The sequence below is a fragment of the Podarcis bocagei genome, assembly GCF_964188305.1.
Source record: "Podarcis bocagei genome assembly, chromosome: 4".
Lineage (NCBI taxonomy): Eukaryota > Metazoa > Chordata > Lepidosauria > Squamata > Lacertidae > Podarcis > Podarcis bocagei.
The window spans coordinates 15,298,956-15,324,297 of record NC_138128.1 but is presented as its reverse complement, the minus strand read 5'-3'; the positions used below and the strand labels follow the sequence as shown (position 1 = coordinate 15,324,297).

Here is a 25,342-nt window from a genome sequence, read left to right as displayed (position 1 = left end):
TGTCCAACCATCTCGTCCTCTGTCGTCCCCTTCTCCTTGTGCCCTCCATCTTTCCCATCATCAGGGAGTCTTTCAGGGAGTCTTCTCTTCTCATGAGGTGGCCAAAGTATTGAGTCTCAGCTTCAGGATCTGTCCTTCCAGTGAGCACTCAGGGCTGATTTCCTTAAGAATGGATAGGTTTGATCTTCTTTCAGTCCAGGGGACTCTCAAGAGTCTCCTCCAGCACTATAATTCAAAAGCATCAAAACTAAAGGATGTCAAATAAGTACCGTATTTTTTGCACCATAACACTCACTTTTTTCCTCCTAAAAAGTAAGGGGAAATGTCTGTGCGTGTTATGGAGGGAATGCCTACGAGTGGCATGCCTACGGATTTTCCTCCTCTAAAAACTATGTGCGTGTTATGGTCGAGTGCGTGTTATAGAGCGAAAAATACGGTATTTGTTTAGATTGGGCAGCCTGCATAATCCTTCATTTTGCACGATCAACACACAGTGGTACCCAACTAAGTCTTACTTGGTACGGACCCACTTAAGTAAGTGGACGAAAGAAGGTTGTTGACTTCAGTGGCTGTATGCTGAGAATGACCAACATTGGATATCACCCATAATTTATTTTGGTTGTAGAATGAAATTTCCCCAAGACTCCACAAGCATGAAAAGAAAGCCCCAGAGTTGCTAGCATATTTCTCGCTGACGCCTTCCAATCATATGTGAAGTGGCTTTCACTTAGATCCCTTTAGCTAAAGGATGTTTGTCCTTGAGAACAGACCAAGGGAAATATGGAGCTGCAAGTATGAAATATTGTAAATGCTACTCCAGCTACACAAAGCCCAAGCAGCTTAATTTAAATCACCGGAGCTACACTTGATCCAAACAGGGCATACACTATGCTACAGATGTGTATAGGTGTTTTACTAATTTATTTCCCTTCCTGTTCAAGTTTTAATTTTGTGGTGTAGATAAGACTCTAAATTCCATAATATAATCCAGTCCTCTCTGCCCCTATTTCTCTCCCTGCGTAACCTGAGGAATTGAAGGCTAAAAGGCCCCTCCATCATTGCCCTATTCTGCCTAGTACAGAGCTGAGTCGGAAGAACCAAGGAAAGCTTACTTTTTCAGAATATTGTGGGATTTTTTTTGTTCTCTTATAAGTCCTGGCGAGCTGCTGTGTGCACTTGTCTTGTCCTTTTCCTCATCCGGAAAGCATAGCATGCTCAGCATTAACCTAGTTATAGAGTCTTCTAGACTGGAGTGGAGTGGAATATAAATCATACGGCTCGGGAGTTTTGTTTCGTGCACCTTTTCAAAATGACGGAGCCTGCTTGCTGCTGGTTGCCGTTCAGAGTGACGGGGAGGGGGAGAGACAGAAGATACTAACTACCTCTCAGCATCAGTGTCCTTATAAATATGCAAACTCCCTTTCTTTGCCTAAAGAGGAAGTGATTTATTGACTATATTGGATGGGAAGCGCCTCCATTGCTTTCTGCTGCTCTGCGATGGCAAAGATAATATTTCGGTTACTTCTGCAGCATCATAGCCTGGGGTGAAAGTAAACATGAGCACAATTGATTTCCAAAAGAGTCCTGGGTCCCCCACTTTTCTCTCTCCTCTGCACTGCACTGTGTTACAAGTGGAACAGCGAACGAATCAGGCTCCCAATTAAAAAAGTAGTGGAGGCTCGCACCTTCTCAGATCAGAAGTTTCTGCTAGGCTGTGAACGCTAGCAAAGCTCTATGGGTAACAGTCTAATTATTTGATTTTTTTGTTGGTGCTGCTGTGGACTTAAAACAGTTCACAGCTATGGGAGCCATGGCTGGCAGCCTATTAAGGACATAAGACAAGCCCAGCCGGAGCAGACCAAAAGCTGATCTAGTCTGGGATCCTGTTGGGTGGCCAATCAGACGCTTCTAGGAAGCCCCCAAGCAGGGCATAAAGGCAATAGTCCTATCCTGCTGCTGATCCCAAGAAACTGGTACCCAGGATCCTGCTGACTGCACCTGGAGGTTGCATATAGGCATCCTGACGAGTGATGGATTTGTCCTAATCCCTTTTATAAAGCCATCTAAGCTGGTTGCTTGGAGATAATAAGGGGACAGGGAGCATCTTTGTTCCAAACGTTGCGGCTGGAGCTCTGTCCTTGCATCTGGTGTCAAGTTTGCTGAAAATGCAGAGGATAGACAGGGTTCGAGGGTTTGGGGAACAAATATCTTGTTCTCATCCTGCCCATCAAACTGATGAGAAGCTTAATCGTTAATATTTTAACTGGTATTTTTTTTTGAGAATCAATCAACCCATGGCACATTCTGTTTCTTGCATTTCTATAGCGCTGTGGGTTAAACCACGGAGCCTAGGGCTTGCCGATCAGAAGGTCAGCGGTTCGAATCCCTGCTATGGGGTGAGCTCCCATTGCTCCGTCCCTGCTCCTGCCCACCTAGCAGTTTGAAAGCATGTCAAAGTGCAAGTAGATAAATAGGTACCACTCTAGCAGGAAGGTAAACGGCGTTTCCGTGTGCTGCTCTGGTTCACCAGAAGCGGCTTAGTCATGCTGGCCACATGACCTGGAAGCTGTACGCCGGCTCCCTCGGCCAGTAAAGTGAGATGAGTGCCGCAACCCCAGAGTCGTCCATGACTGGATCTAACAGTCAGCGGTCCCTTTACCTTTACCTATGCCCCCTGTTAAAGCTACCTTCGCTAATATGGTGCCCTTCGTATACTCTGAACCATGTCTCTAGCCATCCCTGACCCCTGGGCCATGCTGGCTGGGGCAGAGGGCACTCTGTTGTAGAAGCCTGTTTGAAGGTGTTTGAGGCAGTTTACAACTTTAGAAACGAAAAGTATGAAAAACATAAGAAAACAGCAAGCAGGCTTGTCACCAAGTCTTTGCTTTGGGTGAGGATGACACCGAGCCCTGTTTTCCTCATCCTTCCTTGAAATATCACTTTGTATGTTTTAGTATAATTGAAAATGTGTCCCTTCTCTTTGATGATGGAAAAGCTAATGTTCTGATCCCTCCATGAAGTAAAATGTCTGTAGGCCATTTTATCTTAGGTGGCTAATATGAAATTCTGCGTTGGGTTTTTTCATACTTTTTTTTTTAAGCGAAATGATAGCGCTGTGGGCGAGAATAGAGAAAGGTATCTAATGGTGCCTCAATGGCTCGGCATGTTCCCTCATGTGCCATTTCCCCTCATGGATCTCTGCCGCATCCCCATGAAGGACAATGAAGCCTTGAACTTTCATCTACAGAATGGGACAGTTCACCCGCCAGGATTTGAGGCCATTTCCGCAATTTAATTCATTCCCAGCGCTAGAATGGTCCTTAACAAGAACGGCATATTTTAACTTTAACTTTTTCCAGCTTTCCATTGTTAAAGAAAGCGTAGGAGTTCTTTATGAGGCGGTCAGCACCCACCCTCTGTGCTGGAACCTGCGAAGAGTTGGGAAGCCATGTTTGATAGAACGCTTCACAGAAATGGCTGGTGATGATATTCAAAACATTGCTCAGACGAAATCCAGAGCTCATTAAAAAGGGGGCATTATGCGTGGAAGGCAAGCCCAAGGCAGCCTCAGGTTTGATTAGGACTACCTTGTGCTCTGATATAAGTGAAATCTCTTAATTTTCCAAAAGAATATGGGGCCGGCCTGATCTGTGGAAATTTAATTGGGAACGCCTGGAGAACAGGACACAAATTGTCTTTGGGAATGTCCAGAAGGCATAGTGTCTACAAGATGGATCCAGATACGTGAGTGGTTAGGAGGAAAAACAGATATCAGATGGTCTTCATAATGCTTCCCCTCCTGAGTGCCTGTGAAAGCATTGATGAAGCCTATAAGCAGTTGCCAAGGCCTGGAAATCTACTGTATATTTCACCTTATACCCTGTGATGGTAAAAATAGTAAAAAAAGAAAACTCAATGTCGGAGTATCCCGCCCGCACCTTGCCTTAGAGATTTCCTCACAAAACCCTGCACTTTAGTGCTCAGTCGGAGCCAACACCAACTTGGGGTTCCATGGATTGCTGTTTGCTCTGAAGGAGCTCAAAAGAGTGGGTTTTCTTGAAGAAAGCTCCAGAACAAAAATAGAAGGAGGTTTAAATTGGGGACCGTGCCTAGAAAGAGCGGATGGAAGGTAAGTGCAGATAAGCCCCATATTCAACCAATTTCACTGGTCACTAAGGGCAGTATGATTGTCAGACTGATGATTATCGGCTTATGGTAACTCGGGGGCAGGCTTTCTCATTGTGGCACCAGTGTTGTGAAAGGCTCTCCCTGCCAAAATATGAGAAGCCCCATCAGCATTGGCATGCTGCCGGCTCCTGAAGACACACCTGTTTAGGCAACCATCCCCCTAAACTGGACTTTTGGTTTTGTTCTTTTAACCTTTGAAAGCGGTTTTAATTGTTATGCTTTTTGATTCTTTGTTTCATTGCCTTAATTAGGGATGCTTTAATGCCACTGTGTGTTTTAATGGTGAATTGTTTTTATAGATCTCTTAGAAGCTGTTTTGGCATTTGTGATAATAATAAAAAAGGAAATGTAAAGGACCCCTGACAGTTAAGTCCAGTTGCGAACAGCTCTGGCGTTGCAGCGCTCATCTCGCTTTACTGGCCGAGGGAGCTGATGTTTGTCCACAGACAGTTTTTCCAGGGCATGTGGCCAGCATGACTGAGCCACTTCTGGCAAAACCAGAGCAGTGCACGGAAATGCTGTTTACCTTCCCGCCGGGGTGGTACCTATTTATCTACTTGCACATTTTGGCATGCTTTCGAACTGCTAGGTTGGCAGGAGCTGGGACCGAGTAACGGGAGCTCACCCCGTCGTGGGGATTCGAACCGTCGACCTTCCGATCGGTAAGCCCTAGGCTCAGTGGTTTAGACCACAGCGTCACCCGTGTCCCTAATAGTAGTACTAGTAGTATACTGCCCTATACCTGTAGATCTCAGAGTGGTTCACATAATAAAATCACAATATATTAAAAGAACACACAAAATACATATTAAAAACAAAGACAACCCAATGACACCCCCCCCCCGCAACACACTTTAAAAGGGCACTGGATGTCAAATCAGCCAAAGGCCTGGTTAAAGAGGAACGTTTCTGCCTGGCGCCTAAAGTTGTATAATGAAGGTGCCAGGCGAACCTCCCTGGGGAGAGCATTCCACAAGCAGGGAGCCATTGCAGTATATAAATAAAATAATAATGACTTCCAACTTAAGTCTAACACATTAGCCAGCCATTCACGCACTTTCCATCCTTGTTCTAGGTCCATGAGTTTTGCCATGTACTAGATGCGGGCGGCCAGTAAGGATATAACAGGGGGAGGAGGAGTGCTGTTGAGATGGCTAATTGAATTAGGAAATGGATCTCGAGAGAATTAACTGGGTAATGAGATTCAGAACTTGACTTCTAGGTCAAGAGATTGAATCCGCATCAGGTTTGTAATGATTTCCAGTCACCGCATGCTCTCGGCCTGCCGCTGAGATTGGCCAAACCGAACAAGTGAGCGTCCAGAACTGCAGGTGTCGGGACTAATGCAGGGAATGTGCCAGTAAATAGATCAATGAGAGCTGGTATCACAGTGATGAATAAAAGAGAGAACCAATATTGCAGCACTAGCAGAAGAGGCATGGGAGGGACGGGCCTGGGCATTTCAGCAAGTTCCAGGTCTTATAATTCAGGAATCGGAAGGGAAAGGACTATGGATCCCATTGTCTCTAACCATTGGCCATGCCGATGGGAGTCGGAGTCCAACAACATCTAGAGGGCCATGGGAAAACCCTCCCCTCCTTCTCTGTTGACTATCTCAAGACTCATGAATTATGCCCCAAACTCAGAAAGCCAGTTGCGTTTCTTGTCCCCTTGAAAGTGAGTGAGTCACGGCCAAACTTGGATCCTGTTCATTTTAATGAGGCGTAAGCAGGACAAGCCTTTTCTAGCTTTGGGTGCCAGACAGTTTTTTTCCTTTCATCTTTTCCTCCCACATGCGAAACGTCTAATTTCAGGCCCAGGTAGATCATAACTGTGAGACACTTTGCTTAGTCACCGGGAATCAAAGACTATTTTATCCAGGGACCCTCGTTTTTCTTTCTCATGCCCCTCTACGACTTGGGGAGAAACGTTCACCTTTTAGAATGGAAATAGCCACCTGCTCTTCTTATTTTTTATTTTTATCAATCTCTCTATCTTTGGCCATGTGCAAAAGCAAAGCCCTCCCTCCCTCCCTCCCCGCCAGGTTTATTCAGTTAGGTGTGTGAGGCTTATGAAAGCAGAACACGATACCAGATTTCCAACACTTGCAGACTGGGGGGTTGCCATTCAGTGTTAACCTTTTTAATATTCTGCAGGCTAATTGTCTGTCCATTCCTCCTTTCCCCCCCTCCCAGGTTAATGAGGTGGTTAAGAAGGGAGGAGAGAGAGAGAGAGAGAGAGAGAGAGAGGGAAGGCTCCCCGATAGCATTGCCAAGCAAACGGAAAAGGTCAGGGTAATACATTCTATTATCATCTCTCATAGGCGGCACAAAGGCGTCCCAGATTTGGCATTGCCTCGTGATGGATTGTAACAAGAAAAAGGCTTGCTGTTAAATCTGCTCTTTGTGACAATAATTGTTGCAAAGAGAGAGAGAGAGAAAGAAAGAAAGAAATGTTAAAAAAAAAGAAAGGGGCACCTGGAAGAATGCAGACCCACCATTCTCGGCTGGTCAGAAGATTAAAAGAAGGCCATGGCCTAGAGGAGATTGCCAGGTGCTATTCTTGAAGAACAGCAAGGGCAGATCTGCGCATTTCTGAATTTGCCCTTTGATTGTAATTACTGCATGGTGGTATTTTCATCCTCTGGGTTTCTTTTCCTTCTCTGCCTCGCTCTGTCGCCCTTAGGCAAATCATTTAACTTCTCAGTGGGTACCACCTTCCCACCACTGCCTTTATATAATTTAATCTTGCCGCACACTTGGTTTCTTCAACATTCGAGGAGGCCAGGCATTTTCCATAGGAAGCCCTCAAAAAGTTGTTTCCGTTGTCTTGGGGAAAATTTTTTGTCCTCTGGTTTATTTTTGCCGCTCTACAAAAGTATCTGGAGAGGGATCTTTACCAGGTATGGTCCCTCACTACTTTGCTTCGGAGTGTTTGTGTGAGGATTTGTTGCAAAGTAGGCCCCAATGCGGGTTCCATGCTTTGGGGAGGCCTCAGTGGGGGCTGGTTCAATAGGGTGAATGGGGCTCTGCCCCCCAACCTCAGCCAGCCCCCATTGGCTCTGGCTGTCAGCTTCCACCTCAGCAGAAGCAATATTTAAGGCCCCTTACACCTTTGGCAAGGAATTGTGTCGGTGTCCCACTGTAGAGGAACCACTTTACCGCAATAGCCGTATTAGAAATCACTACATTTTACGGTGCTGGAGGAGACTCTTGAGAGTCCCATGGACTGCAAGAAGATCAAACCTCTCCATTCTGAAGGAAATCAGCCCTGAGTGCTCACTGGAAGGACAGATCCTGAAGCTGAGGCTCCAAGACTTTGGCCACCTCATGATAAGAGAAGACTTCCTGGAAAAGACCCTGATGTTGGGAAAGATGGAGGGCACAAGGAGAAGGGGACGACAGAGGACGAGATGGTTGGACAGTGTTCTTGAAGCTACGAACATGAATTTGACTAAACTATGGGAGGCGGTGGAAGACAGAAGTGCCTGGCGTGCTCTGGTCCATGGGGTCACGAAGAGTCAGACACGACTAAATGACTAAACAACAACATTTTACGGGACCTGAGTACTTGAAACCTTGGCAAACCTTGTAGAATGGAGCACAGGCCAGGTCCTTTGCTTACTGGACTATTTTGGAGTGCGGTTTATTTATTTTGAAAAAGCAAACGTTCCAGTGAGCACCAGTCCAAAGTATTTAAGAGGTCACACACACCCATCTATTTATTGGGCATGTTGTCAATATACATATAAGGCAAGTCTTGCAAAGGGTTCCACTGGTGACACCAAATAAATCAGCCAACAGCACAATCCTCTGCAGGCCTACTCAGAAAAAAAACCCTATTGGAATGCAATAGGGTTTACTTTTAGGTTAAGTGTACAGGATACCTGCCAATATCCCATGTATCAAAATTGGGATGTTTCAGCTGGTTCAGATAAAGGGACTGGTAAAAATGTTTTTGCCAACCCTGAAGGCAGCACTGGGGCAATTTCACACAGATCTCCCTCCAAATCTCCCTATTTTCCAGGGACAGCCCCCAGTTTTACAGAAGCTGCCCCAGTTTCTGGTTTGATCCCAGAATGTCCCACTTTTCTTTAGGACGTCTCTATTTTCATTGGCTAAATGTTGGGGGGGCATGGAATAGGATGTCCCTATTTTCATCAGAGGAATGTTGGAGGGTATGGATCCCTAGGAAGAGATGTTCAGGGCCAGCTCTACCATTAGACAGAGTGAGGTGCTGGCTGCATTGGGCAGCATATTCTGGGGACCAGAGAGCAAGGCATTAGGGCAAGGGTTCGCCGCCAGCTCCTGAGGTGAACACTGAGGGATAATGGGAGTTGTAGTCCAATAACCTATGGAGGCCACCATGTTGGCTTTCTCTGCATTAGAGGATAAGGCCTGATCTAGCCTGTTGTCCTCGGATGCAGTGGAGAAAGCTATCCTATCACCATGGTTGAAGTGAGACTCTAATACTGGTTGGATCTTATACATAGATTTGGAAGGAGGGCTCCATCTTGCCCTTTGCTCCAGGTGGCCAAAGGTCCCCAGCCAGCCCTGGGCAACTTTGTTCTTAAGCTGCATGACAAGGGAAGTGCCATGAGACCCTTGAGGTCCAGCACCAGAGAGTTTTCTTTTCCGAACCTGGTGCTTTAAGCAAGCTGGAAAAAATTAGAAGGCAATTTTTAATGACACTTGTGGCATCCGCCTTCCTATTTACCTCACATGCCTTCATCAGAAAGGAACATGTGTCAGCCTGTTAGGACCCCCCCAAAAAAACCCCCCACACAATTACCTGTTCCGCCATTGTGTCCCATCTCAGAGTCCATACCACCTTGGATTAGGCAGAAAACATTTGATCAATTTTTGATTCCATCACACAATCTCTTTGAGTCGCAGTTGCATAATTCAAGCTGTTATCGTGCTGGTGGGTTCGTGTGGCTTTTATTTTATTTTTCTGCATGCATTTTGATTTAGGAACTTACGAAAACCTTGCTGGGTTTTAGGAGGCAATATATTCCATGGGTGGGTGGTGAGAAAACCACAGGTATCTGGAGGAGGAAGCCAACCATGCTAGCCAAAGCTTGATCGGGATGCAGTCGACGGCAAAAGAAAGAAGCCACACATGTGAATAGTCTGAAAGAAGTCCTGGGTTCACACACAAGTTATGTAAATGATAGCACTTTGGGTTATGGCGGGTCTCTAAATATATTCTTTTAAAACAGCAACAACTAAATTTCAAGTTTTACCTAAAAAATAAAGGAAACTGAGGCTCTCTTTTGGGAGAGAGTTGTCTTTGCAAACCTGTTCCCGACCTCACCCGACTCCCTGCCCTGCACCCAGCTTCAGCTACTACGGACTGCCTCCTCATTGCACCTTTGACCATGGACCGGACTTGGACCTCGCCTCTCGGGTAACCCACGGGACCAGCACACCCTTTGCCCTTCGTTTTGACAGCTGGGGGGAGGCTTGGGAGTCACGGGCGTGCAGCGTGCCAAATGTCTGCCATGGTCGGCTTGCTCTGCCCCCGGCTGCAGGGCGTGCGCTCCGCTCCGTGCATCCGAGTGGCTATCCCGCACCTGGGAGGGCACCCTCCGTGTCCCTCCCCCCTCGGGAGCGTGCCTGCCCTGGGCAGCATGGGGCATAGGCTCAGCCACAGTCTCCCAGCCCTGCTGGAAGATGCCAGGTATAAAACCTGGGACCTTTGGAATGGAAAGCAGTTGCTCTACCACTGAGCTGCGGCCCTCCCCCAAAACCTCGCACATGGAATGCCCCTCCTTACGTTCCCGTGCTTTGCTTAACTCTGGATTACAAAAGACCTCTCGCAAGACCTGGCTGGTTGCGTTATATGCCTAACGCAAGGGGATGTTGCAGCGATCCAAATTCCCCACCAGGTTTGGATAAACAAGCCCATTCTGCATAAGAATCCAGTCAAGCATCCCATGAACGTTTTTATTCCTGTCAGATGAGACTAATGAAGTGCAGGAGCTTGTTGCTAAAAGATGAGCCTTACGGAGAGGACACCTCATTAATTTGAAGGCCGGCCTTTGTTGTCCCAGCTGTCAGACTCCTGCTATATTAATGTCCTCTCTTGCCATCTCTGGTGCAGGATGGGGCCTCTTCCCCCAGTAGGCCTAGCATGGCTGTTTGCTTTGAAGCTGCTTCATTTTCATTTTCTGCCGCCTTGCTGTTCTGAGTTTTTTGGTCTTTAAGAAACTATCTTCTAATTGGTATAAGAAGTCTTCTATTATTCCAACCTGTAGGCAAACATAAAAGGATATGGACTGTCAAACAATGCGGCATCCGCCTGCTTGCAGATACACAACATTTCTTTGTTAAATGGATTACTTTCCCTTCAGAAATGATGGCATTATTATTTAGATGTAAAATTCTACCTTGAAAGGCATATTTCACGCACATCCTGTGAGCTAGGTCTCTGCTATTTCCATTTTACAGATAGGCAGTAGCGCCTGAGCTGCGGAGCCTAATTTAGCAAAAACAAGAGTGAGCCCAAACAACAGAAAATAGTACATGTGACTTTTCTTTGGAAACTTTATCTGTGGGACTTGTCCTTGGAGACTGCACCCCCGTGTCAAGACAGATGGCCAAACTCCTTGCATTCACATCTAAAAAAGGAGTGTCGTGTTCACCTAAACTGCTTTGGGTCCCAAGGTTGGAAATGATGGGCTAAGGGAATTTCTTCCCATTTTGTAGGATGTGGACAACTATACTGACCTAGCTTTCTGGACTGAATAACTTAACAAAAGAGCCAAAAATAAATCCAAGCCAGAAGATTCCTCTAAAACACACATTAAAATTATATCAAAACTGGTTTAATAAATCATAGGAAGCATTGTTCAGAGAATATGTTCAACAGCTTCCGTATTATAATTTTAAACAAGACAGAAATCATCTGTATTGGCTTTCTCCAAATATTCTTGGGACTTGCAACCATTGTGTGATGGAGACAGTGAATTCACAGGTAAAGATCCCTAGTCCTGTTGCAGAACTACATTTTCCAAGTGTCTTTTGTAGAAGGCCACGGGCAACAGGCATGCTAGGAACCAGTTTAAATCTGTACAGTAGACATGCCTTTAGACCAACCTTCCCTAAAATGGTGCCCTTTAGATGTTTTGGATTATGTCTCCCATTATTGCTGACCATTGGCCATGTTAGCTCCAGGTGGTTCATAGTCTAAAACTGATCACCCTGATCTGGCCACTGTGATCCATGCGACAGTCACCTCCAGGCTTGATTATTGTAACTCGCTCTACGCGGGGCTGCCCTTGAAGCTGACCCGGAAGCTCCAGTGGGTGCAGAATGCCGAGGCAAGGCTCCTTACGGGGTCCTTGCTGCGGGATCACATTCATCCAGTGCTTTACCAACTGTACTGGCTCCCAGTGGAGTACAGGGTCAGGTTTAAGGTGCTGGTTTTGACCTTTAAAAGGGACACAGGTGGCGCTGTGGGTTAAACCACAGAGTCTAGGACTTGCTGATCAGAAGGTCAGCGGTTCGAATCCCTGTGATGGGGTGAGCTCCCATTGCCCGGTCCCTGCTCCTGCCAACCTAGCAGTTCGAAAGCATGTCAAAGTGCAAGTAGATAAATAGGTACCGCTCCGGCGGAAAGATAAACGGCGTTTCCGTGCTCTGCTCTGGTTCGCCAGAAGCGGCTTAGTCATGCTGGCCACATGACCCGGAAGCTGTATGCCGGCTCCCTCGGCCAATAAAGCGAGATGAGCGCCACAACCCCAGAGTCGGCTACGACTGGACCTAATGGTCAGGGGTCCCTTTACCTTTTGACCTTTAAAGCCCAATGCGGCCTAGAACCCACGTACCTACGGGACAGCCTCTCCTGGTATGCCCCGCGGAGGACCTTAAGGTCCACAAATGACAACATTTTGGAGGTCCCAAGTCACAAGGTGGTTAGATTGGTCTCAACTAGGGCCAGGGCCTTTTCAGTACTGGCCCTGACTTGGTGGAACGCTCTGTCACAAGAGACTAGGGCCCTGCAGGACTTGACATCTTTCCGCAGGGCCTGCAAGACAGAGCTGTTCCGCCTGGCCTTTGGTTTGGACTCAGTCTGACCCTTATGTTTCCCTCCCCTTATGGTTTTGATCAATGGGCTACTTTTAAAATGAGGCTGCATTTTAAATTGCATTTTAACCTGTATTTTAAATTGTCCCCGCCCCCCATTATGTTTTTACTGCAATTTTACTGGTGTTAGGTGCCCTGAGCCCGGCTCAGGCAGGGGAGGGCAGGGTATAAATTATTATTATTATTATTATTATTATTATTATTATTATTATTATTATTATTATTATTATTTATTATTAACATCTGGAGGGCACCGGTCTGGGGAAAAAATTAGGGCTGGCTTGGACTATTGGGTGTAAGCAACCTTGCATGCCTCTAGGCAGCAGAGGGCAGGGTTGTGACCAACAGGTAAGACAGGGGAAAATACATTTTGTATTTTCCAGAAAAACTCCCAAGCTCCAGCCATCCCTCTCTGTCTCCTGCATGACGTATCCATGAGAAACTAGCTTCTACCATGTAGGTTTAGAATCCCAACGCCATCCATGTAAATGCATGTAAACTTTCAGTGCTAGTTAATGTCACAGGATGGGTGGTGGGAGACAGAACAGGTGGTGAGACCCGGTACCTCCATCTTCTGCTAACTCTGCTACTATAAACCCAACTTTATTTTTAAAACCCTAGGTGGTCTGTCTGCAACCCTAGGTGGTCTTGTCGGAAATCAAGCCTTTATCAGGAGAAACTGGCAACTCTCCCAGGCACCCGGCTTGATCTCCGGTTGACCTCCCTGTCTGCTTTCCCGGCAAGATCCAGGCAGAGGTTGCGATAGGCAATCCTTCTCAGCGTGAGAAGAACACACCACTCTTTCCTGCCCCCCCAGGCAGGGGAAAGAGATAGACAGAAACGTATTTATATGCCTTTATTTCTGTCTTTGCAGCGTTACAGAAAACATGACTGCTTTCTTCAAACTCCAACAGCCGAGAGACAAACTACTCCTGTACTTCCTGTACAGCTCATATTACACTCTGAGCTAATTCTGGTGCCCTCTGCACTGTGAATTGACTGTCCCTCTGTTTCCCACGGAACAGTCCCAACATTCCCATTATGTTTTGCTTTCAAGCTAGCAGTAGCTCGCGGCTGCATTGCTTCTATATCATAACAGGGTGGTGGGAGACAGAACAGGTGGTGAGACCGGGTACCTTCATCTTCTGCTAACTCTGCTACTATAAACCCAACTTTATTTTTAAAACCCTAGGTGGTCTGTCTGCATTGGCTCGGGCGTGCAGTTCTTGCATGGTTTAAAAGGCAGGATCTCGCCACAAGTGTCTTTATTTATTTTTTTCTTCATTTTTTTTATTAAAGATTTTCTTGTTTTACAGAAGTATGTGTAATGTCTCTCGTATTTTTTCCATGTAACATTTTTACAAATCCGTTTCATTTGTTGAGACATTAGGGGGAGAAAAAAGAAGGGGTGGAGGGGGGGTGTAAGATGGGTGGGGGTGGGGTTTGGTGGCGATGTTTCTATTACGCTTTATGTAGGGTTTTGTGTCAGCGTCGCTTGTGCAGGTTCTCTGCTAATCACTTGTGTTCTTTTGGTGGTGAGAGAGGTTGGGGTTGGCCTAGGGTGTGGTTGTTTGTTTGTGGTTGGCTGTGGTGGTCTTTGTTTTCGTGTGTCAGTGGGGTAGGTGGGTGTTTTGGATCAAGTTAGCCATATTGATTTGTATGCTGTTGGTGGATTATTGTCATTGTCTTGTTGGGCTGTGTATGTGATAAAGGGGAGCCATAAAGAAGAGCCAAAAGGCGTCTTCTTCTGTTTGTCCCCGTGTCAGTTTCAGTTTATTGGTTAATTTTTCTAGTAGGGCTGTTTCCCATACTATTTGGTACCATTGGTCCATGCCACAAGTGTCTTTAGACCGGGGGCATTATGTGTGAAATGTTGTCTTTTGCCTACCTCTGCTCCTTTCTTAAGAAAATTGGGATAGCCTGCCTCATCTGACAAAGTTCACACATAATGCTTACATGCAGGCATACGTAGGGGTCCTTTATGCGCCTTCTGTTGTTTTCCTCATGTGGGATAGACTGATGCAGGCACCTTCATTGAGCTTGTGCGCCATAGCAATGGGGAATTTATCAAAACGCTGTCTTTTAACTGGCATTGAAAAACAGCCAGTTTAAAAGGAAGGCAAGCTGGGAAAATTAATCTTGAGCAAGTTTTCCTGATAAGAAAGAGAATGCCGACAGAAAAGAAGCCAGCGCTTCCGGCTGAAAGTCAGCGCGGGGAGAAAAATGTGCATTCCACATTGCCATGGCAAGAACCATTTTTCTATTAAATCAGAATGAAGTTCTGAATAAATACATTTTCCTGAGATATATCATTCACCAGAGGGTTCGGTTTAAGAAAAAGGAAAAGGAAAAAAAATGGAAAAGAAGGACACGAAATGATAATTTTTGCAGATGCCATGCATCTTCATCGAGATCAAACCAATAATTATATTAATAAGTGGCGTGTTGAAATGCGTATCATTCCCTGTACCCTCATGCATCATGAACAGCTTTTAAAACAATTCAAAAGAGCATCTCTATATACGCAGATGTGGACTTCAACCAGGTGTCTTATATGAATGCCACACATACACGCTCACACTCACATAGTTGCAAATCGTCGTCATTCATGTTTATTCATAGGCAGCTCCACTTTCTCAGAAATGCAAATCGCCCAATAGAGTGAGCACAAGATAGCTTGGAGTCTGCTATTAATTGTACGCCAAGCTACCCCATCGCCTCATTTCTGAGATGCATGGGCACAGAATTCCTACTGCAAAGCCCATTGTTCGGCTCCTTTTCTTTTTAAAAAAGGTAAAATTAATATATCACTCTGACATCAACCTGGTGGAGCGTGGATTCCCTCCTGCGCTCTGTGTGGTCACAACAGACTGGCTGAATATATGAATCAATTTTAATACCGTTTACTGTTATGTATAAGAATAGGACTTGCGCACACATACACATACAGCTTTCATGTAGCCCTGTCTGCCTTGTCAAACTAGCATGGCTTAAACATCTCCATCATCACCAGCGTTTCCCAGAGGTTTGGGTGTTCCATCATACTCCAGTATCTGAAGGACCGCTTTTTCCCATCTCAACCAGCCTGTTTGCTTAAGATGTTCCTTGGAGGCAGGTGCATTCCTAGGCACCCAGAAGACTTGAGACCACAGGCCCAAGGCACAACATTGCCCCTGGGCCAATTAAAAGTGGCCAGGGGCTTTGTCTGTGCTGTGCTTTGTAGTACAAGAAGCCAAGTTACAGGGAACCAGGCAGAGGGCCTTCTCAGTAGTGGCACCTGCCCTGTGGAACGCCCTCCCACCAGATGGCAAAGAGAAAAACAACTACAGTGGTACCTCAGTTTAAGTACTTAATTTGTTCTGGAGGTCCGTTCTTAACCTGAAACTGTTCTTAACCTGAAGCGCCACTTTAGCTAATGGGGCCTCTGTAACCTGAAGCGTATGTAACCTGAAGTGTCTGTAGCCTGACGTACCACTGTACCAGACTTTTAGAAGACATCTGAAGGCAGCCCTGTTTAGGGAAGCTTTTAATGTTTAATAGATTGTTGTATTTTAATATTCTGTTGGAAGCCACCCAGAGTGTCTGGGGAAAACCAGCCAGATGGGCAGGGTATAAATAATAATAATAATAATAATAATAATAATAATAATAATAATAATAATAATAATAATAATATTTATTACACCCAACCCAAACTTGTGTCTCCAGCTGCTTACAATTCCCATCATCCCTGACCATCGGTCTTGCTAGCTAAGGATGATTGCTGCTAGCTGAGGAGTTATTGTTTCCACAAGCCTACCCAGATGGGAAGGTAGCCTATCTAGGAGAAGGAAAACCCTGATCCCAAACCTCCACTGCCTTGTGGGATACCTTTGGGAGAAGAAAAAGTTAAGGAACAAACCCTACACAAATCCAGAGTGGAGTCCCTAAGACGACTGGATGGTGCTTTCTATGCAACTCTTCCTCCTGGCATTTCCTGGCTGGTGGCAAACGTATTGCTCTGCTTTTCTTTGGACCACATCAGAGAGGCTAAGACATACTGTCTTGTGCCCTGGGGAGGTCACATCAGTGCTGCAAATGCAGTGGTTTGACTTCACCCCCAGAGGCACACACCGTTCTCTCTCAAGACAGATGGATGCCAACAACCCAGACACATAATTTATTTCCTATATTCATTTTAAAAGTCTTGCTGATTTTATTTGTGATTTAACGATGGTTATTCTATGCATACTTATATATAAAAAAAACCAGCTTTGTAGATTTTAGCTGTGTTTTATCCCCAGTTTTATCATGTGCACTGCTTCGAGGGCCCTTTGATTAAGCGGTGCGTAAATCTCTCTAAGGGACGCGGGTGGCACTGAGCGTTAAACCACAGAGCCTAGGACTTGCCGATCAGAAGGTTGGCGGTTCGAATCCCCACGACGGGGTGAGCTCCCGTTGCTCGGACCCTGCTCCTGCCAACCTAGCAGTTCAAAAGCACATCGAAGTGCAAGTAGATAAATAGGTACCACTCTGGCGGGAAGGTAAACGGCGTTTCTGTGCACTGTTCTGGTTCGCCAGTAGCGGCTTAGTCATGCTGGCCACATGACCCGGAAGCTGTACGCCAGCTCCCTCGGCCAATAAAGCGATGAGCGCCACAACCCCAGAGTCGGTCACGACTGGATCTAATGGTCAGGGGTCCCTTTACCTTTATCTTTAAATCTCTCTAAGGGACATGGGTGGCGCCTGTGGGTTAAACCGCAGAGCCTAGGACTTGCCGATCAGAAGGTCGCCAGTTCAAATCCCTGTGAAAAGGGTGATCTGCTGTTGCTTGGTCCCTGCTCCTGCCAACCTAGCAGTTCAAAAGCAGATCGAAGTGCAAGTAGATAAATAGGTACCGCTCTGGTGGGAAGGTAAACAGTGTTTCCGTGCACTGCTCTGGTTCTCCAGAAGCGGCTAGGTCATGCTGGCCACATGACCCGGAAGCTGTATGCTGTCTCCCTCAGCCAGTAAAGCGAGATGAGTGCCACAACCCCAGAGTTGGTCACGACTGGACCTAATGGTAAAGGGTCCCTTTACCTTTAAATCTCTCTAAATAAAATAAATAAGATGTGCCGAGTTCCGGTTCAACAGTTTGCGCTTGCCATTTTGAGTACTACTTGGTCTCAGTTGAACCTGCAGTGACCCCCTACTCCTGCTCTGGACAGTGTTTTTAAACTGAAGCACGGAGACAGGGAATGAAGGCAGGAAAGAACTATCTCCCTCGGTAGCCTGCAGCCTAAACAGACAGCTTTGCAGTTTTATGATGAAGGCTGGATCTGGAAGCAAGATAACATTGCTCCATCTGCAACCTGCTGCCTGAAGCAATGGCATCATGATGCTTCACACTTAGGCTGGCCCTTCCACATTCCGCCACATCTCTTGCTTTAGGATTCTCATTGTATGGGAAGAACATGATTGCTGTGGACCGCTTTGCATGTGCAACCCACTTTGGTACCTATAGGCGGAACGTGTGAAGCATCAGCTGGGTGTTTCGTTGCTGAGTCATGTCTCAGCTTGCTTCCTTTGATAAGAGGGAAGCAAGAGGCAATATAAACAACTTAGCCCTTTGGATAAAGGTCAGAGACAGCTGGAATTCTGTGCCCGAATGATTAACTGCGTTATCCCGCTGCTAGTGCTACACATCAGGCTGCTGCTGTAGTACAGTGGTGCCCCGCAAGACGAATGCCTCGCAAGACGGAAAACCCGCTAGACGAAAGGGTTTTCCGTTTTGGAGGTGCTTTGCAAAACGAATTTCCTATGGGCTTGCTTCGCAAGACGAAAATGTCTTGCGAGTTCCTGCGGGTTTTTCCCCTCCCCCCTTTTCCCAAGCCGCTAAGCCGCTTAACAGCTGATCCGCTAAACCGCTTATCAGCTGATCCGCTAAGCCGCTTAACAACTGATCCGCTAAACCGCTAAGCCGCCAAACTGCTTATCAGCTGATCCACTAAGCCCGCTAAGCCGCTAATGGGCTTGCTTCGCAAGACGAAAAAACCGCAAGATGAAGAGACTCGCGGAACGGATTCTTTTCGTCTTGCGAGGCACCACTGTATGTTTATTCTAGGGGAGTATGTGCAGAATGCCCACTCAGCATGCCAGCAGAGTGTGCCAGTGGAACAGAAAAGCACCAGACAGTTCTAGGTAGGGTCAGTGCCTTTGCTGACAGTATAAAGCAGTTCCACAGCTTATAGCTTACATGAGAGCCAGTGTGGTTTAGTGGTTAAGAGCGGTAGACTCGTAATCTGGGGAACCGGGTTCGCTTCCCCGCTCCTCCACATGCAGCTGCTGGGTGACCTTGGGCTAGTCACACTTCTCTGAAGTCTCTCAGCCCCACTCACCTCACAGAGTGTTTGTTATAGGGGAGGAAGGGAAAGGAGATTGTTGGCTGCTTTGAGACTCCTTAGGGTAGTGATAAAGTGGGATATCAAATCCAAACTCTTCTTCTTCTTCCAGCAGCACAGAGTCTCCTTGTAGCGTTCCAACATAGACCAGGCTCTGGCCATGAGCAAACTTGCTTTACACTTGCTGACTCACTCTTATATGCTTAATCAGTTGCAGGTGCAGGAAAAACACACCCAAATTTAACCAGCACACCTAACAGTTTATCATACCTTTTCTTTGCAGGCATAAACCCCTTATACATAAACGTCACCAACAAAACACAAAGGGCAAACATGCTGTCCAGGCAAGGTCTTCACCTTAAAGCTCTGTGTCTGAGCACTTTTCCTTTTTGCTCTGGAGCTTCCCTTGCCAAAAAACCCAACCCCACTCTTCAAGCTGATTTGGAGCAAACAGCAACTCATGGCAAACCCAAAATGCCATTTGTTGTGCTTCAGCTTTAAAGAACAAGCCTTTGCGGAGAAAACTCTGGGGCCAAAAAAACAAAAGAGTGTTGGGACATGGAACTTGGAAGTGTGGACCTGTGCTCAGAAATAACGGGGTGAAACCTAAGTGTGGATAAACCCTTAGTTATTCCATTTTTACTCACTCTGTTTGTTATAGTAACGACTGCCCTTGCAGCTAAAACCAGCTAAAGCTATCTATCTCAAATTTGATGAGATTTATGCAGGTGGCACTGTGGGTTAAACCACAGAGTCTAGGACTTGCCAATCAGAAGGTCGGCGGTTCGAATCCCCGTGATGGGCTGAGCTCCCGTTGCTCGGTCCCTGCTCCTGCCAACCTAGCAATTCAAAAGCACGTCAAAGTGCAAATAGATAAATAGGTACCACTCCAGCGGGAAGGTAAATGGTGTTTCCGTGCGCTGCTCTGGTTCGCCAGAAGCAGCTTAGTCATGCTGGCCACATGACCCGGAAGCTGTACACTGGCTCCCCCGGCCAATAAAGCGAGATGAGCACCGCAACCCCAGAGTCAGCCACAACTGGACCTAATGGTCCGGGGTCCCTTTACCTTTATGCTCACAGACCAGCTGACCTGGCTTGCAAATTCCACCCAATTCCGTCCCAAAATTGAAAAGTTATATATGTTTCTCTTAAAAAAATCATCATCATCATCAAACTTGAGAAGGTGTGCAGGAAGGCATTACCCACTTTGGAGGGCTAGCCATTTCTGCAGATTTTAGTCGCTTCTGTCAAAAGAATAAATAAAAAGAGAGAGCCAGTTTTTGATGACCCAGTAGGTTGGAATGATGTAAGTGGACTTCTCATGAACCCTGAAATAAATGGGGCACCTCAAAGACATGTGGGCTGTATCCATCAGGGCCCAAACTGAATCCTGTGTACATCCCTGATTTATTCTAGTTCTGCCTCATCTGTCAGGAGCAGACTTTGGAACCATCATCTTCTGTTGTGCTGTGCGAAGGGTGGGAGGAACTGTTGACTGCATAATTGATTGTTACGTCACCACAACCGGCTGATGATGTTTCTGCTGTAGCACTGAAGCCAATCAAGCTATATAATTAAACTGCGTGTTGCTGGTCCATGCAGGCACCAAATCACTGTGTGAACAGGATGGGGAGAAAGCAAACGCACCCCAAACTCTGCCTCTTGACAAGACATTAGGTGGAAAATACTACCCCCCCTCCAAAAAAAATATCTTAGGTGCTTATAGCATCCTACAGTGCTAGCTGATGGCTTTCTGCCTGCACTTTTCATTCTAAAAAGCAAACTCGAGGCGGGAGAGAACACCAGCCCTTTCCCTCTCTTTGCCATTTTCAAGTTGCCAGTTCATTTGCTTTTTCTAAAAAAAAAAGGGGGGAGGCACGACGTTGCATCTCCTTGGGAAATGCTGGCTCCTTTTTTTTGGTTTGCTTTGTTGAAAAGCATTTAAAGTGCGAGACCTGGATGTCAGGTTGAAGCGATGCAGTTGGCAGGTGGCAACCGGGGGGATATCAAAGAGCAAGTCTTCATTGAAGCTGCCAGGGCTGCTGTCACCAGAATTGGGCTGTTTCAGATGAAAGTGTTTCCTGGCTTTAAATTATTGGAGGCGCTGCTCAGAGGAAGAGCCTTTCGCCAGCAGAGATGCCCTTTGTGTTCTGCTGCCCTCCGAGGTGTGTTTGAGGAGCACCTGAGACAGAACCTTCTTAATGGTGGCACCTTCAAGAGGCTCATTTAACCATTCGCCTTCCGGCCCCCAGAAAGGTAAATAAAATTCTGAATGAAGGCGTATGCTTTTCTGTTGATGTGCTTTTGTTGCTGTTTCGTTGCAGCTGCTGCTTTTAGCAAGTTAGCTGTTTCGTTTAAAAAGCATGTTATTGTTATTTTTGAAAGTCAGGTCTGTGACCTACTTTGGGTGCCCCATATGAGGACTGCTGGGATAGCTCAGTTGGAAGAGCATGAGACACTTTTAGGGCTCAGCTACATTGGCAAAGGAAAAACCCTGCTTTATATGCATTGTTTATGCATTCTAACACTGTGACACCAGATGGCGCTGTGGAGTTCTGTTTTCGCCAACCCGATTTCTCATACAAAGTTTGCAACGCGTTTAACTGATACGCTTCTTTGATGTGTCTAGATCCAGCCTTAATCTCAGGTTCATGGGTTTGAGCTCTACGTTGGGCAAGAGATTCCTGCATTGCAGTGGGTTGGGACCAGATGACCCTCGTCAGGGGCGAACGAAGGTGTCGTGACACCCGGGGCAGGGCATCGCTCTGTAGGGCGCATGTGCGGCGTCACTACGTATGATGCATGCGCCGTACGTAATGACGCTGCACATGAGCTGTACATAGCAGTTTGCCGCCACTGCTCCAGCACTGTATGGACGGTGCCGGGATCCCTCCGTCGCCGCTACAGCCGTGAACAGAGGATCCTTTACATGTGGCTGTAGCGGCAACGGATCCCAGCACAGTCCGTATGGCGCTCGAGCAGCGCCGGTGGCAAACCGCTATGTACAGCGCATGCATGTGACTGTACAAAGTGCTTTGTACAAAGCGGCACCAGGATCCTCTGCTCGAAGCTGCAGCCATGAATGGAGGATCCTCCACATGTGGCTGCGGCGGCGCGATGGCTGCTTGAGCCCCTGTGAGCCCCGTGGGATGCCTTCTTGTCACCCCCCCCAGACATGGCACCTGGAGCGCACCGCCCCCCGTTGCGACTCCACTGACCCTCGTGGTCCCTTCCAACTCTACAATGCTATGACACTATGATCTAGGGAGGCTCAGGATCATTTCCCTACTTGGCTATGAACCTCATTGAGTGACCTGGGGCCAGTCACTGCCTCTCAGTCAAGCCTACTTCATAGGGTTGCCGTGAAAATAAAACGGGGGTGCCGGATGAAGATGTGTATGCTTCATCGAGACTCTTGGAGGAAAGATGGGTTTATTAATAGCTCTGGTTTTCCTTGGAAAGTTTTTTGTTTGAGAACTCACAACTGCTGATTGATGCTTGGATTTTGTAAGTACAGTCGTACCTCGGGATAAATACGCTTCAGGATAAGTATTTTGGGGTTGTGCTCTGTGGCGATCTGGAAGTAACGGAGCACGTTACTTTTGGGTTTCGCCGCTTGTGCATGCGCAGACGGTCAAAATGACGTTACACGCATGCGCGGAAGCGACGAAATGCGACCCGCGCACGTGCAGATGCGCAGTTGCGTCTTACGTTCTGTTCAGAATGCGAACAGGGCTCCGGAACGGATCCTGTTCGCATCCCGAGGTACCACTGTAAATGAACTCTGTGTGTGTGTGTGTGCGCGCGTGTGTGTGTGTGTGTAAAATCTCATATAGGGCCAGGCCTTGGTGGTCAAATAAGCAACCCCAGCTCACAGGCTAGCGGCCAAAGTCAAATGCCTCACTTGGCTTTCTGTCAGCCCAGAGGAACAGATGGTTCTGCCTGGACGAGGCCTCAGGTACTTTTTGGCAGACAAGGCCCACCTTCGGCAGTGAGGGCGTCCCTTTCCCACAAAACATCTGCTGGGTGCCAGGTTCTAAGTGCCGTGGCAGCTTCAACAAGAAATAAAAAGTGAGGGTTTTTTTAATGGAATGAAATATGTAAACAGATAATAGGCTCGGTGCAGTTTATTCCTTGTGCTATTTAATTTGATATTAAATCCAATTCGTTTTACGCCATCCATAAATTTTCCCGAGCGCTTCAGATTTTTTAGCACTGGCAGCTCGTAACTGCACTGCAGACATTGTCATTTTTCGAAGCCAGAGGTTGATCTCGAAGGGCTCTTGGGAAGCGCTCAATGCCAGGAATGTGAGAGGGAAGCCGTACATGGTGCAAATAGACGGGTCAGGCATTAGAGACTCGCCACAGAAAGATCACGGGGCCATTTTAAAGGTTAAAATGGCCGCCTTTTAATGGCCGCGACACCCCAGCCCTTTTAAAATGATGCTGACTGCGGCTTCTGTGTGGAATGAACGAAGTCTTGTTTGCATTTTCCGTGTCCTTACAAGATTTGCTTGATGGTTACGTATAAAGGCTAGAAGCCTAGCAAGGGGCAAAATCTAATCCCAATGAGATCAGCTTCGCCCACGACAGTATGTGCTGTCTGTTGTTTCCATCCTGCCTACTTATCTGAAGATGTGAACGTTATGTGTTATGCATCTTGATCTCACAGGGCCATGAGAACCAAGTCAAAGCCATTGGAAGCCAAGACTTATTCACTGCCAGCTACCACCTTCCAACTTTTGCCTTGGGCAGACACCCTCTCTCAGCTGAGGGGACCCTGTTGCAAGGGGAGGATGTGCAAAGCAGTTGGGGTGATTGTGAAACTGGGAGAGCTGGTTTTGAAGCTGGGCAACTGGGGTTTTTTTTGCTTGAGATGCTCCTTCCTTCTGATGTCAAGGCTGCTTAGAAAACACTCTGGCCACTGATGGAAAGGAGCTAGAATTAATGGCCCTCAAAAGCAAGCGTTGATTTCTTTCTTTTCTTTGTTACTTGCTCGCAAGAAATCTTTTCGTTTCCTAGATCCCCAAGGCATGCGTTTTATCAGAAGGTTGTGACTGAAGGGTATTTATATTCCATTTTATACCCCCCTTCTTTTCTGCAGAGATGGCACACACCTGTACCTTCCTGCTTTCTGCGCAACACCAAAGAAACCTTAAAGCACTTTTCATCCTCATGCACTGGGAGAAGATGAAAGGTATAATTCACTTTGTAAATGGCTGGATGGCCGACAAGTCAATTATTCGGCATTATATGTTAATTCTAAATTGACTACAGAAAAGGAGATGGCCTATGGTTCATTTAGCCACAGAGGAAAGGAACAGTGCACATTTGACAAAAAAAAAAAAAAATGCTATTATATTAGTCTGCGATAATGTGGGGGAAATTACAAACAGTTAAATATTTTCTCTGCATCTATTGAAAACGCTGTCGGGCGGCAATGAAGTCTCTTTTCACAAGGTAAGTGGATTAAGTTGAGGACACTGAACTGTGCAATTGCTCCTCAATCAGCAAGATGGATTTTTTTTTAAATAAATAAAAAACTTGAGAGGGGATGTTTTTATTCAGAATATCTCTCCACCCGTCTACGCTCTCCACCCGCGGGAAGCAATATTAGATGGAATAAGCTCCCAACTCTGCCTTGAGAGAAGAAGCAACATTTATGTCTGAAATGCTTAAAGATTGCTCAGGTCAAGGCTAGATCTTGCAGGCATCTCGCAAAGGGCCTAGACGGTTGGCTAGTAGATAAAAGGGGGAGGGAGAGAGCAAGGTTGGCAGGCTCTGCCAGTAAAAAAAAAGGACCCAAGACTACAGACCCCATGCTACAGACTTAAAGTGATCTCTCATTCCGTTTTCCCAGAGAAACCTGGGAAATGTAGTCCTGAGGTGGAGAGGGGGAGAGAAGAAGAAGAAGAAGAGCTTGGATTTGATATCCCGCCTTTCACTCCCCTTCAGGAGTCTCAAAGCGGCTAACAATCTCCTTTCCCTTCCTCCCCCACAACAAACACTCTGTGAGGTGAGTGGGGCTGAGAGACTTCAGAGAAGTGTGACTGGCCCAAGGTCACCCAGCAGCTGCATGTGGAGGAGTGGAGACGCGAACCCGGTTCCCCAGATTACGAGACTACCGCTCTTAACCACTACACCACACTGGCAGGGCTGGCTCAAGATGGTTTGCTGGCCGAGGCAAAGGAAAAGATGGCAAGTCACCCTCCCAAGTTCAGAAGCTGATTGGCTGACAGTTAGACCTTGCATCCTGGGACAGCTTTTGTTGTTTAGTTGTGTCCGACTCTTCGTGACCCCATGGACGAGAGCACGCCAGGCGCTCCTGTCCTCCACTGCCTCCAGCAGCTTGGTCAAACTCATGCTTGTAGCTTCGAGAACACTGTCCAACCATCTCGTCCTCTGTCGTCCCCTTCTCCTTGTGCTGCTGGAGGCAGTGGAAGACAGGAGTGCCTGGAGGAGTGTGGAGGTGCGGAGACGCGAACCCGGTTCCCCAGATTACGAGACTACCGCTCTTAACCACTACACCACACTGGCAGGGCTGGCTCAAGATGGTTTGCTGGCCGAGGCAAAGGAAAAGATGGCAAGTTTAGTCATGTCTGACTCTTCGTGACCCCATGGACCAGAGCACGCCAGGCACTCCTGTCTTCCACTGCCTCCAGCAGCTTGGTCAAACCCATGTTCGTAGCTTCGAGAACACTGTCC

At 46.9% G+C, this 25,342-nt stretch overlaps 1 protein-coding gene across 1 annotated transcript in view; it reads right to left on the bottom strand.

Moving 5' to 3' along the window:
• Positions 1–10,122: 10,122 nt before the first annotated feature.
• The window catches only part of SPATA16 (spermatogenesis associated 16), a 165,101-nt gene continuing 149,881 nt past the window's right edge, over positions 10,123–25,342 (bottom strand). The window contains exon 11 of the mRNA XM_081190327.1: positions 10,123–10,441. Coding sequence (XP_081046453.1) covers positions 10,319–10,441 — 123 coding nt within the window. The 3' untranslated portion in view covers positions 10,123–10,318. The remainder of the gene's footprint in view (positions 10,442–25,342) is intronic.